General features: G+C 42.5%; 1 protein-coding gene across 1 annotated transcript in view; it reads left to right on the top strand.

Moving 5' to 3' along the window:
• The window catches only part of LOC102910446 (contactin-associated protein like 5-1), a 925,656-nt gene that overhangs the window by 225,629 nt on the left and 684,784 nt on the right, over positions 1-15,243 (top strand). The window contains exon 3 of the mRNA XM_076547182.1: positions 12,865-13,058. Within this exon, the coding sequence (XP_076403297.1) occupies positions 12,865-13,058 (194 nt within the window). The remainder of the gene's footprint in view (positions 1-12,864; positions 13,059-15,243) is intronic.

The following is a 15,243-nucleotide window of genomic DNA, read 5'->3' as shown; positions in this document are numbered from 1 at the left end:
ATGAGACAGATATTGATGGGAGACATTGATAGAAGATTAATTATACCCTGTCCTTCTCCATCTTGGTGGGGATCCTGGGCACCTCTACCTCAGACCAGTGTGTGTGAAAGAGGAGACTGAGGTCTTGCATCTCTTTGACAGAGTCTAAACTGAGAAGACTAAGCAGAAGCTGCAGTCACGAAGTTGGAATACAGAGAATAGAATTCCCCTTCTAGCCCGAGGAACAATGTACTGGCAGGATTCTCCATTCACAGGGCTTCATCTTCCCTTAGGGATCGGCAAACTGAGGCACTAGAGAAATTGGCACCCTGGTCTGAGCCACTTGGGCACCTTTGCCAGTGACATTGCCCAACCCAGAGCCCAGCCATTTTATATGGATATTGATCAAATGAATGTACAAGTGTTTTGGGGAGGTTTTATAAAGCAACCAGAGTTACAAGCTAATCATTTTGGAGCAATAGATGAATAGCCAATGCTTCTGTGACTATTCAAGAGTACCTCTTATATGTTAGGTACTGTACTAGGACCTTCAAATATGATTGACCAAAACAGGTAGGAACACTATTTCTACGAACTTATAGTTTGAGAGGACAGCTCAGTTGGCTAAGTGCTTGCTTCAAAAACATGAGATCCTAAGTCCATCACCCATAGAAAAGTCCAGGCCTAGTAGTGTACATAGTAATTCAAACATTATGGGGAGTATATGGAGTCAGAAGGGTCCTTGGGCCATGCTGGCAATCTAGTCTAAGCAAAAGAGTGAGCTCCTAGTTCAGTGAGAGACCCTGACTCAAAAGAACAAAAAATCTAGTGGAAGGGCTGGAAAGATGGCTCAGTGGTTAAAAGTGCTTGCTTGCTCTACCTGGGGACCCAAGTTTGATTCCCTGCTGTCACAATGGGTGGCTCACAACTTCAGCTTCAGAGGCTATGATGCCTTCTTCTGGACTCCACAGACATGCCACTCACATGCAAATAACCACCCACACATCGACACACACACACACACACACACACACACACACAAATTAAAAAATAATAAAAATACTTTTAAAAATTAGTTTGCATTGGGAATGTAAGCACACAAGCCAAGAATTCAAAGAGTCTAAAATGTATGCATATGTGTGTGTATAAAGTAATGAATATGTGTGTATGCAAATATATTCTACATAGGGGATATATGTACATATGTTATGATTACATTAGTATAAAACATGAAAGTATGATAACATCCCGTGAATGAGTAGGCAAGTGTAAAATTTAGCAAACCAAAAAGAAACTACATAGCATTAATTGATTTTGAAAATTTCAGAAAGTGATGATTTATTTTTTTTATTCTCAGAATAGATTCATGTCCTATTAAGTCCCAAAGAAATGAGAGCCCGAACATCCCTTTGCTACATGGAGTTCTTTAAATAGCCTCTTTCATTTTATGAATGGTCAGATAGTAAATATATCCACCAAAGCAGATAGTACCTTAGGCCACAAAGGAATCAAGGAGTTTTTCCCTTAATACTAGGATGTGTATCTGGGCATTCAGTCTTGTTATAAGCTTATGTAGCATAGAACTGAAAAAAACAAAAAACAAAAAACACAAGAGCAACATGCTAGGTACCTCGTAGAAGGCCTTGCTGCTTCACCTCACAGTATGCCAACCACTTCCACAGAGGAATCACCTTCGTCCTCATTTCCAAGGCGACAGGGCTTCAGCACAGAGAGGAATATCATAGCCATGCCAGAAATTCACCAAGGAATCTTCTCCTATATCCTCACTCTCATCCAGGGATACCTCCCCATGTCTCTGTCCAGAGCATCCTCATAACTTCAGTAATGTACAGAGAATTAGATTGCATTGTTCTTATTAATGCAATTATTTTCCCCCAGGGTGTTACTGAAGCATAAGTAACAAATTACTTGTATACATTAAACTACATAGTGTGATGTTTTGGCATATGTGTGCATTGTAAAATTGTTAACACAATTAAATTACCTGATACAGCCTTCTCTTTCCCATACATCCCTTGGGTGTGTGCATGAGTTGGTATTTGCTTTACTGCTCATTGAATTTCAAGTATACGATAGCAGATTGTCATTAATAAGTCACCACACTATGTCATTGGAGCATCAGAATTTCTTCTTCTGTTGTTTCCATGACTGATCTTTAACTCAGGCTGGCCTGGAACTCACTTTGCAGTTGAAGACAACTTTGAACTTCTGATCTCCCTGCCTCTGTCTTCTCAGTTCTGTGATTATAGGCTTGTATGGCCATACCTGAATTGTACAGTGCCCTGAGCAAGCACTCTACTGCATCCTCAGTAATGTAGTGTTTTCCAGGACAGCAAACATTTCGGCAGCCTGTTTTAGTTAGTCACATTCATTTCTCTCTTCAGGACTCCACCACATACAAAATCATTGTCCCTTCTAAATATCAATTCACCAGTTTTGACATGTTCATATATACAAACAGACACACTAAAACATAGCCATCTGTCTCTAAACTACATTTAAATTCTTACAGATTGGGAATTAAGATACACATGCAGTTTTTTTCATTTCCAAGGATATGGCTTAAATTGTTAAGCAATGAATACCTGTAGGAGTATGATGTTTGGTCAATTAAAGCCATAGTCCTCATAAAAATGCAGAATGAAGACATCAAGATATATCCAACTGACTAAGAGGTGAAGCAAGAAGACAGAATAGTAGTTCAAGAAGTGAGAGGTCTATTGAAGAACAGAAGGAAAAGTTAAGTGTTATAATAAAAGATATAAAAGAAGTCAATGTCTGTATTCATTAAGATATTCTGGAGAGATAAAATAAATGTATATATGTTTATATACATTTATTTAATATGCATATGGGCACATATGTGAAGAGACACAATAAACAATTAGGCATATAATAGATGATACAGAAGTGCAGGAGGAGCTCATTGTGGTCGTGTGGTCATGGAAGCTGAGAAGGACCCCAGTGCGCACTCTACAAACTATAGAACCAGGGAAGCTGATGCATCCCTGTGAGCCCAGAGCTCTGAGAACAGAGAAGGCTGATGGAGTAGCTCTTGAGATGAAGCTTGAGAATGGGTAACTGCCTCTGTAACTCTCCAAGCCCCAAGGTGTTTGAGCCTAAAAGCCTGTGGGCTAAGAACAGAAGGTAGGTGTCTCAGCCCCAGAAGGGGGGCAAGTGCACCCTATCTGATTTTTCCAGGGATCGCATGGTGTCTTCTCACATGGTGTCTTCTCACATGGATGAGAAATGATCTGCCCCACTAAGTGCAGTGATTGACATGCCTGTCTCTTCCAGAGCCATCGTCACAGAGACAATATTTTACCAGCTATCTGAGGGTCCCTTAACCAAGTCAGGCTGATGCTTACAACTAACCATCATCACATCTTAGGTGAGAACAGAACTCTACAGGGCAGACATACATACACTACTAACATGTGGCTTCCTGGTATCTGAACATCTAATCAGTTAGCAAGTAGAAAAACTTGTGGTTTGCAAAGACAGCCGGCTTGGTCTGGACAACTGGATAATCATGAAGTGGGTGCATTGCAAAGGACCCCTGGGTGCTAGTGAAAGGACACACTGTTCTTCCCCATGATTTCAGAGATTTGTCTCGTTTTTCTATCATAGTTCCTTTATTCACTCATGTTTCTGTCACAGTAATTAACAAATTCCTTCTGCATTGTACCATCCAGCTTTCCATACAAATGTTAGAGATGGTGCTATTATTTTCCTGAAGATGGAATCCAAGTTGTAAAACATCTCATTCCTGTCAGTGAATCCCATTCTGCAGGCCTGCAGGAAGTCAGTGGTGAAGACTAATGTTTGCTGGGAAGATAACAGAAACATCTGTTCACTACAGACAGAGCACTGATAACATTCCAAAAAAGGGGTCCACTCAGATCTAGTTTAATGAACCACTGAGGTTATTGGGGTTCCTTGCAGGTCTGTGAGTGAGAGACCACTTACAGGAACGTGGAGGACTCATCACTAGTGAAGCACTGAAGAGCCCAGCTGCATCCCTCAGCCGCTCAGCGGAGTCCAGAGTCTCCGCTCTAAATGATTACAGCTGGTATAGCATCTGAGCGAGGCCTCGTGAATATTGTAGGTTTGCGGAACTTCGAGAGACTTTCAAGTTGTGTTTACTTCTTGAGTCTCTGAAGTCTTCTTCCTACATTGAACAAAAATATTTTAATTCAGGGGAAATTTCTATTCGACAAGCCATGTCCTTGCACTCAGATCCGGTGAACCATTTTACACGAAGGAAGCAAGCCTTGGGCATCATAAATGAAGTGTTTGAGTCTCCTGTGAACCACATACGATCCACCTGCACTGAGCCTGGATAAAATATTTTATTCCAATCTATAAGAGCAGAGGTGAATATTCTCAGGTCGGACTACGCAAAGGAAGAAAGCACACAGCTGGTAGATGTACCCCAGCAGAGACAATGATTATCCGGGAAGTCTTGGCTCCGATCCCAACCAATACAAGTGTAATGAGTTCCATCAGGGAAAAACCAATTTCTTAGAAAAGAAAAGTCAAATAAAATAAAAATTGTGCCCCTAATACAGCTGTTGTGTAAATCAAGATCTGGCAACCCAGCCCAGGAGCTCAGGACTGTCCAGAATTGCTCTCTCATTGCTGGAGGGGATTTGCTGAATGGATTTGTTCTTTTACTTCCAAGGCCCTTCTGACCTTCATCTCATCTCACACAAGGGAAATGAAAAGCAAGAAAGAGCACTAATCAGTCTTGAAAAGTCCTGGAAAATGCACTGAGCTGAGGTCAGTGGCCACTAACTTAGGCGGCCAAGTCACTGCACGTAATTACAGCTTAGGGAGGATCTCTGCGTGTCACATGTGATGTGTTTTGTGGTGAGAAAGCTTCAGAGTTGGGGGATTAAGTTAGATGGGCTTTCACAAACACTGCACAGGAAATTCAGCCGCTGCTGGCCACGTATCAAACTGCCAGATGTGATCTAAATTAGGGGAAGAATTTAAGTTACCTAGCGTGATTAAAACACAAATAATCATAAGGTTTTAGTATCCATAAAAGAAAGAATGTTCATGGCTCTCTTCCCTGTAAAACAGAATTCACAAATAAGTATATTTAACATTATCTCTTGAAATTTTAAGTAGTTTTCCTTACTTGAATAAATATTTTTGAGATGTTTGCATTTAGAAGTTCAGATCATATACTTTTGCCATGACACTTTTGTTTACATGAAAATTTGTTTCTTTTATATCGATGTATTATCAGCTTCCACAGTCCGTGGAGGAATGAGAAGGCTTTGAGTTATTGACTTTCTATTTTGGCACAAAATACAACCCCCACCCCAAACACATTCTCATACATCACACAACATATACAACACAACACAACACACACACATACACATACTACACACACACATACCAACCACCACACTGTACACACCAAACACACCCACACACCCACACCCACACACACACCAGACATGGCACATACACCAGACCACACCACCCACATTCCACACCACATCACACACATACTACATCACTACCACCACCACCACCACCACCACCACCACCACCACCACCACCACCACCACCACCATCACCACCACCATCGCCACACACACATATGCACACACCACCTTCCTCGGGCAGAACTAGTCATTAAGAATTCATGGAGGCCTTTGGAAGTTACTTTTCATTGTGAATCATTTGATTATGAGGAGATAAGCCTGGAAAGAGTGTGTCATAACTGAGGCTGCAACGCATCCTGCTTGTTAGTTCCTGGTTCATTCATGGAAATATGTTTGTTGTTTACAGGGCTTCCGTGTGATATATAGGGAGGAACAGGTCTGTTCCTTATAAAATTTATTGTGGAGATTAAAGAATAGTCAAGGGCTGGTGGAATAGCTCAGTTGGTAGAGTGCTTATTGTGGAAACATGAAGATTTGGGTTAGGAGCCTTGGCACCATGGTCAGGCAGGCATGCAGTTGCATGTCTGCAATCCCACCAATGGCAAGGGGGAGAAAAGCTATACTTGGCTGTCATTGGCTAATGTAGCTGAATCGGTGAGCTCATGTCTGAGTTTGCTTTCTGTTGCTATAATAAAACACTCTGATCAAAGTTACTCTGTTAAAGGTTTATTTGGTTTACACTTCTAATTCACTTCCATCTTGCAGGGAAGTCAAGGCAGGCACTCAAGTAGGAACCTGGAGGCAGAAACCATAGCCCTTGCTGGCTTAATCATAGGCTTTTCTTTTCTTTCTTTTTTTTTCCTTGTCTGTTTTTCTTTCTTTTTTTTTTATTTTACAATACAATTCAGTTTTACATATCAACCAAGGATTCCCTTGTTCCCCCCCCTCCCCTTCCCAGCAGCCCATCCCCCATTTCCACCTCCTCCAGGCCAAAGCCTCCCCCAAGGACTGAGATCAACCTGGTAGACTCAGTCCAGGCAGATCCAGTCCCCTCCTCCCAGGCTGAGCCTAGCAACCCTGCATAAGCCCCAGGTTTCAAACAGCCAACTCATGTACTGAGCACAGGACCTGGTCCCAGTGCCTGGATGCCTCCCAAACAGATCAAGCTAATCAACTGTCTCACCCATTCAGAGGGCCTGATCCAGTGCCCTCTGAACCATAGGCTTTTCTACTTTGTAGTTTCTGATCAAACCCAGCATCACCTGTCCAGGGAAAGACATTGTCCACAGTGGACCTTGCCCTCCCACTCAATAAATAATCAACTGTGGGCTTACCTGAGCAATCTCTCAATTGATTGAGAGCCTAGATGACTTTAGACTGTATCAAGTTGAAGCTAACTAGTACTAACCAGGTTCAGGGAGAGACCCTGTCTCAAAAATATGGAGAGTCTTACAGGAAGACACACAACACTGGCCTTTGACTTTCACATACATGTGCACCAGCATCCAAATGCATACAGGCATACACATAAACATATAAATGCACCATGCACACACAAAATAAAACAATAAAATAAAATAAGCCAATCTGTGTGCTTGAAATATTAGGTATGAAAATATTGTGTGTCCTAATGGATTATGTCAGCTGGTCTTGTACAGATGGAGTCTATTTTGGTGTGAATGCTATTCGGTATCTCTGAAAAGAATCCATGCTGTGCTGTTTCCAATGTGTGGCATCCATCGATTCTCATTTCCATTTCTGAGGTTGAAATGGAAATCAGCAGAAAGAGAGAGTTCTGCACTTGCCCACAAGTTGTCCTGGTTCATACCCAGAGTCTATCGCAGCCTGTATTCAAGCTGTCTCACAGCACCGTGGCACAGAAAGCTGAAGGAGAGATTTACAAGGGTGAGGAGACACAGCTTCTTCGTCTTATTTAATGTTTGATTATAATTCTATAGACGAGTCTTTTACACTTGCTTAAGATTTTTGTCACTGTAAACCTGAGGCACAAACCTGAAGTCAGAAGAACTGAGTAAAAGTCTCTAGTTAAACCCTCTAGACTGCTCTGAGCCCAGTTTATTATCCCCTGACACACAGGAACAAAAATAACATTCCTAGGAGATTGGAGGATATGCCTTAGTTAGGGTTTCTGTTGCTGTGAAGAGACCCCATGACCATGGCAATTCTTATGAAGGAAAGCATTTAATTGGGGCTGGTTTGCAGTTCCAGAGGTTTAGTCCATTATCGTGGCAGGACATGACATTGCACAGACTGACATGGAGCCGGAGAAGGTGCTGAGAGTTCCGCATCTTGATCCACAGGCGGCAGAAGCAAGCAGTGTCTCACTGAGCATAGCTTGAACAAAGGAGACCTCAAAGGTCACCTCCACAGTGACACACGTCCTCTAACAAGGCCACACCTCCTAATAGCATCACTCTCTATGGGGCCATTTTTTTTCAAACCACTACAGGATAATTCAGTGAGTAAATGGTTCCTGCTGCCAAGCCTGAGGGCCTGAGTTCAATATCTGTGCTCTACATGATGGAAGGATACACAAGCTGACCTCTGCCCTACAAATGGGCACCGTGGGATACACACACACACCACATGAACACACATGCATACATGTATGCATTAATACAGTAAATTATTTTTTCAAATGAAATACAATTATTGATTTCCACAAAAATCCAGAGAGACACTGGAGAGGAGAGGAGAGGGTGAAGTGTGATTTATGGCTCAGGTGGAAACAGAGATGATAAGTGAGATAAGAGTGACTATTAGTGCTTGGGAGCAAAGAATTCTGGTGCTGGATACTGGTGGTCTGAACTGGAATCCCGTTTCATCAATTGTGGGTCATATGAGGTTGGTCGGGTGCCTGACTCTCCTAGTGCTGTGGCTGAGTACAGGTGGGATAACTTCCTGTAACCTAACCTTGGAAGCAGATCTGAGTACTGAGCCAGGCCTCTATTTTTTGCACTAACATCTAGTTGCACCACATGCTCTGTAAAAAACAAACCCTGAAGTTAGCAGTCTAGGGGAGGGGCTCAGATATTGCTGAATTGGTAGTTAGCTAGTATGCACGAAGCCCTGGTTAGATTCCCCACACTACACCTGTGATGCCAGCACTCAGGAAGTGGAAGCAAGAAAATCGGGAGTTCAAGATCATCCTCAGCTACGTAAAGACTTTGAGGCTAGCCTGGGCTACATGAGAACTGTTCTAACATATATGTGTGTGTGTATGTATACATACACACACACACACACACACACACACACATATATATATATATATATATATATATATATATATATATATATATATATATAGTCAACAGTCTAGATGCATTGAGTGAGGCTTGTAGGTTGTTAGAAATGAAATCAGACATAGTCTTAAAATCATCCCTGATTTTATGTATGGAAAAGTATGGCTGAGCTCTGAATATTGTACATATTTATGGTGAGATCATTATTTTTCATTTCTAACCTAAAAGATAGCTCATCAGGTAAAGGCACCTACTTTCCAGGCTAACAGCCTGAAGCAAGCCTTGGAACCCACATGATGGAAGAAGAAAACCAAATCCCAAACACTGTCTTCCAGCCTTCTCCTGCATACCTTGGCACATGTGTGTTCAAAGACACACACACACACACACACACACACACACACACACACACACACACACACACACACAAGGATCAGGGAGTGGTCCTTCATGCTAAGTACTTAAGCTGTGACTGGAAGGTTCAGAATGTGTTTAATTTCATCTGTTAATGAATGCTCACAGCAACTGTTCCATTCTGGTTCACTTTCAGGAGGGTTAAGAAAGTGAGATGGGGTTTATGGCACAACTATTGGGGTGTTTGGCCATCCCATCACCAGAGTAGGTCAGTCCCAGCTGTCTCTCGACCACTGCCAGCAGTCCTTTGTGGGGGTATCTTTGTGGATTTCTGTGGGCCTCTTCAGCTCTTTGCTTCTTCCTTTTCTCATGTGGTCTTCATTTACCATGGTCTCCTATTCCTTGTTCTCCCTCTCTTTTCTTGATCCAGCTAGGATCTCCCGCTCTCTTTCCCTCGACCCTCGCCCTTCATTGCTCCCACTCATGTCCAGGCTGTTCATGTAGATCTCATCCATTTCTCCGTGTCTTTCTTGGGGTCCGGTTTTCCAGGTAGCCTCACTGGTGATGTGAGGAATCTGGATGCAGACATCCACGGCTAGGCCACTGGTGGAGCGCTGGGAGTCTAATTAGTGAGAAAGAGGAGGGTTTATATAAGCGAGAATTGTTGAAACCAGGGTTGGATAAAGCACAGGGACAGATAACCAAATGAATGGAAACACATGAACTATGAACCAAAGGCTGAGGGGCCCCCAACTGGATCAGGCCCTCTGAATAGGTGAGACAGTTGATTGACTTGATCTGTTTGGGAGGCATCTAGGCAGTGGTGCCAGGTCCTGGGCTCTTTGCATGAGTTAGCTGTCTGAAACCTGGGACTTATGCAGGGACGCTTGGCTCAATCTGGGAGGAGGGGACTGGACCTGCCTGGACTGAGTCTGTCTGGTTGATCCCAGTCCTCGGGGGAGACCTTGATCTGGAGGAGGTGGGAGTGGGGGGGTGTGCTGGGGGGGAGGGGAGGGGGCAGGGGGGGAAGAGAGCAAGGGAATCTGTGGCTATTATGTGGAACTGAATAGTATTGTAAAATAAATAATAATAATAAAAAAATAAAATAAAAAGAAAGTGAGATGGGGTTTTCTCCCCCCTACTCTGATTAAAAGAAAAAATATGATTTTCTTCAGACATGTTTGAAGAAATCTTATGTTAAATACCCTGTAGTTTTAATTTTGGCTTTGATTTATTTAATTGATTTTTGTTTTAACCAAGGTACATACTTACTGCTACATTTTCTTTTTTTTTTATGTGAATGTATCACATGCTTGAATGTGTGTATGTGTGTCTGCATGTGTGTGGGAAGATACATGTTCATATATACAGGTATACAAATTGAGGACCAAGCCTCTGTAACCTGGGTATCTTGTTCAGTTGCTCTCCACCTTTTATATGGATGAAATCTCTCTCACCTAAACCAGGTGCTCACTGACTCTGCTAGTCCAGCCTGTTTGCCTGTTTGCCTGTTTGCTTGGGGAGCCCCCTGTCTCTACTTCCCTTGCACTGAGATTACAATTAATCCAGCACACCTGCCCAGGATTTACATGAGTACTGGTATCCAAACTCCCGTCTTTTTTTTTTTTTTTTTTTTTTTTTTTGGTTTTTCGAGACAGGGTTTCTTTGTGTAGCTTTGCGCCTTTCCTGGAACTCACTTGGTAGACCAGGCTGGCCTCGAACTCACAGAGATCCGCCTGCCTCTGCCTCCCGAGTGCTGGGATTAAAGGCGTGCGCCACCACTGCCCGGCCAAACTCCCGTCTTACACTGCGCACACATTACCTGTTGAGCCATCACCATAGACCTGTTTTCTTCTATTTTAATATAATAACTTACATGTCAATATTTATAAAAAGGAAAAGGTCTAAAGCATGATCAAGAAGTTCAGTTGGGATTTGTTGTCAATGAAAAGAAAATTATGAAGGCTTGAAGATTTTCACTGCAAACTAGTAAACATCACTTAAAAGGGCCAACGTCCTGCATTATTCTGCCCACTCTTAAATTTCTGTGTGTATTATTTTACACTTTTATCTTTTCCCATGTATAATTTATAATAAGTTTATTCAATAGATATACTAAAAGAAAATGCTACATGCAAAAAACACAAGCATACAAATCAATCTTTAACTATTCAGAAACTATGGTTCCAGCAGTATCTAGACCTTGTTCACTGTATCTGTCATGGGAAAGCAAGAGCAAGTGGCAGAGGGGAGCTGGAAATCCACTTACAGCTTGTTTTTTTTTTTTTTTTTTTTTTTTTTTAGGAATTGATCTTGTGGTTACAGCTGTAATAATATGGAAAGCTAAAGAATGCAGTTACCCCATGTACCCCCACGTGTAGCCCCCCTCACTACAGAAAGGGGGACGTATCAGTGTACCATACCACCTCTCTTGTTGATGTCATACCCAATACTCAGAACACATTTCAAAATAGATGACAATCGCATGCCTTTCTCCTTCCCTGCTTTAAATATTATTATTAATAATAAGAAATAAAGCAATAATAATAAAAATAAAATTCTTATTAATAATAAATAAAAAGAAGCTTATCAAAGAAGAATATTAAAGAGTATCTGCTGCTGAAGAAAGTCCTCACATCCAACATATGTCTTAAGCTCAGGCGGGCTTCTACCTTACTTCCCCCAGCTCCCAGATCTACATAGTCACATACAGTGAGGGACTGTGCAGTGGGGACCAGGACACAGAAAGTCCCTGAGCTGCCAAGCTGTGGTGTGAGTGAACGCTCTTCTTCTTGGTGGGAGATAAAAAAAGAGCATCATGGGAACAAGTGTGTAAGTTGAGGGAAAAGGTGAATCTATTACTTATTCCCCTAAGCTTAGTAGCCCTCTCACATCCTGTTCTGAGCAAAATGGTTGATTTTCACCACATACCTGTCCATCTTATAAGACACTCTTTGATGCCCCTCACCCCAGGTTCCAGAGGACTTAAGAATTCAGCAGTCAGTAACGGTTCATATTGATTTATTTTTTCCTACATGAGATGGAGACAAAAATTTAAGCCACGAGTCTTCCAATTCCATGAGAATGAATATTTATTATCTACAAAGTTCAAATTTTGTGAATAGTCTAGGAGCCAAGCAGCTGTTGAAAAGTCCGTGTGTGTCTGGGTGCAGCAGGCTACATATGAAATGTGCAATGCTTCCTCGTGTCCTGAGATTGTGCATACACCATTCCCTCCTCTGTTCACTATGAGAAGTGAGAGAACAGTGACTGTTAGTGCTTCCCACCCTGTCCAGGCATGGTCTGCTGGCCTCAGCTTCCAGCGCTCCTGTCTCTGTACTGAAAGGCCTTTCTGAACACCTGCTAAGACAGCCTGTCCCCTGTACCGCTATTGTAACTTCTGTCTTTCTCTTGTGGAGGTTCCTCGCAAGCTTTCATCGGATTCGCCTTTCCCTTTCACCCAGCATTTTCCTCATGAAGAATAAAGGTTAAATGAACAAATGATGCCCATGAAAGGGCCAATTAATGTCTTCTTTCACCTTTGTACCCATAATGAGATACGGGTGAATCCCCTGGTGGATTCATAATACAAATTCGGACAGAGAAAAGAAAGAAGTGAAAGAGAAGGGGATGGAAAGAGACACTGTACACACCTCACTTGCAGTGAACCTGGATCCCTGAGTCACAGGATTAAAATTTGGTTTTGAAAGTACCGGGAGATTAAGTTCAGAGGCAGGGAACCATGGTGCCTTAGTAGAACATAGTTTCATTGATCTTTGACATACGAAACGGTGACTTTCTAAAGCATTATTACCAGTCTCTCTCTCATCCTATTCCAGGAACTGGTGGTTGGTCCCCAGCAGACTCCAATGCCCAACAGTGGCTCCAGATGGACCTGGGCAGCAGAGTGGAGATTACAGCAGTGGCCACGCAGGGAAGACACGGGAGCTCTGACTGGGTGACAAGCTACCGCCTGATGTTCAGCGACACCGGGCACAACTGGCAGCAGTACAAGCAAGAGGACAGCATCTGGGTAGGGAATGCTTTGTCTTCCAGTGGATAGTGATGAGATGTGCTAATGACAGCCAGTGAGCGTTTCTAGGATCTTGCTGTCCCCGTGCTGGGGCAGCTTAACCATTGTCCTGTTCCCATTCAGAAATAATGAAATCACATCTAGACCCTGGTGCTCTCTGGGTCTAGTAGACTCTCTGGGAGAGTCCTGGTAACTCTCTCCCCAGGAAAATCAGAGAGTCAGCTGGAGAGAGTTCAGTGTGTTCCTCCCTTTTTTGCAATTTTGATTTTTTTTTCTTGACAGACTCTGTTATGTCATCTATAAAAATAGAGAAGCACACTGACAAAATCTGTCCATAAGACTGTGTTGTTGGCCATCTTATTTTCTTTCCTTTGTGGTGCTATGGTAAAATTCTACCAAATGCCATCAAGGGAAGTGAGACAGGGCTTATTGCAGTTTAGGGTTCAAGGTTACTATCAGTTATGGCAGTGAGGGGCCTGGTCACATGGCATCCATAGTCAAAAGGAAGAATCAATGTTATGCTAGTGCTCAGCTCACTTTCTCCACTGTTATGCAGCCCAGGATCCTAGCCAGGGGATGCTGCCACCCACTGTGGGAAGATATTCCCATGTAAATTAGCACCATGAAGATAGTTTCCTACAGACATGCTCACAGGCTCATCTCTCAACTGACACTAGATTCTGTCAAATTGACAATTAGTACTCACCATCGTATTGGCTGAGGATATATATCTACTTATCCGTTTAAATATATATCAGACATTTTATATTACTTGCCTAAATAACTGAACAATGTCACTTGTCCAAGGTCACTAAGTGTGGAATTTGGTCTGGGGAATCTGTGCTCTTGTCTGACTGCATTGAACAGCCACCATTCAAGGTTGTAAAAACATTCAAATATAGAAAACATGGCAAAGTTTAGACTTATCCTGGCACTGTGAGTAATGATCAGTTTGTGAGTAATGCACCTGCTCTGAATTATAAAACAGACCTTTCTTCCCGGCTGCAGCCCCGACATGTGACCTTTGCATAAACCAACAGTGGTCAGGAAACCGTAAGGAAAAGAAAGCAGAGACAGGAGGGAGCACAGGGTTGCTCTACCTGGAGCTGTCTCCAGAGGATGGAGTTTGGGGCTTAGGAAGATGGCTCAGCAGGCACAGTGCTCACCATCAAAGGTGATGGAGTCCAGATCCCCAGGACCCACAGAAAAGCCAGGTCGATGTGATGGCATCCTTAGAGTTTCCCAGAACATACTGGCTAGCCAGACTCACCAGAAAGACAATAGACACACCCTAAGTAGATAAAAAGTGACAGAGAAAGATACCTGAAGTCAACCTTGGGTCTCTGCACACAGGCGTACACATGTATAAACATACATGCATGCATAAACATGTATGTAGATATCAACAAAAAAGAAACTTCATGCTTTGAGCAAAATAACGTAAACAAATGCAGCTTTTGGTTTAGGAGAAAAACATGACCATTTTTTTCTAAAAGAACATGAATGGGAAGACGTGGTGCTGGCTCACACACTCTTTCCCCCACAGAACCTCTTCATCTGCAGCTCTGACTTCAGCTACTCCATCTTTCAGTGTTAGCCCAACCTTGCTGAGAAGAATGTGTTTTAGCTGCCCTAATGCTTGCTGCCTATCCACCATCTGGGTCTCTAATTGAGACCAGGGGTAAACTAAGCATTCTGACTAGTTACTAAATGGAGTATTGAATATTATTGTTGTTATCTTTACTTGGGTCACTTATGATATCAGGTGCAATATTCTCACAGGGCATGGCTTTTCATTTTGAAAAGACTCTTTGGAGGCTCTTCTATTTTGTTTTTCAGTATTGAAGTTCACATCCATTTTTACAGATTTGTGCTTGGTTTGCTGTTCAGTTTGGAGTGAAAAATAAGCAGTCCTTCTGCCCGGGGAACCATTGGAAACTTTTATGTTGACTTTAGAGGGGAAAATAGATGTGGGATTATTTATTTTCTCCAGGGTTTTCAATCGGAACTGGTTGTTTTCAGATGGAGTTGCAGTTTTGAATCATTTTGTTTCCATCTTTAAAAAAAGATCCAAGTTTCATTTTCTTCAGATCTTGGCTGCCTTCTCTCAGCCTCCCTGGGCCTCGGGGTGCATTTCAAGGCTGGCATCTCTGTGTTTGGGAACAGCTGGCTAAGGGCTCTTAAC

Source organism: Peromyscus maniculatus, chromosome 11 (assembly GCF_049852395.1).
Source record: "Peromyscus maniculatus bairdii isolate BWxNUB_F1_BW_parent chromosome 11, HU_Pman_BW_mat_3.1, whole genome shotgun sequence".
Taxonomy (NCBI): Eukaryota; Metazoa; Chordata; class Mammalia; order Rodentia; family Cricetidae; genus Peromyscus; species Peromyscus maniculatus.
This window is presented reverse-complemented; position numbering and strand designations above follow the sequence as displayed.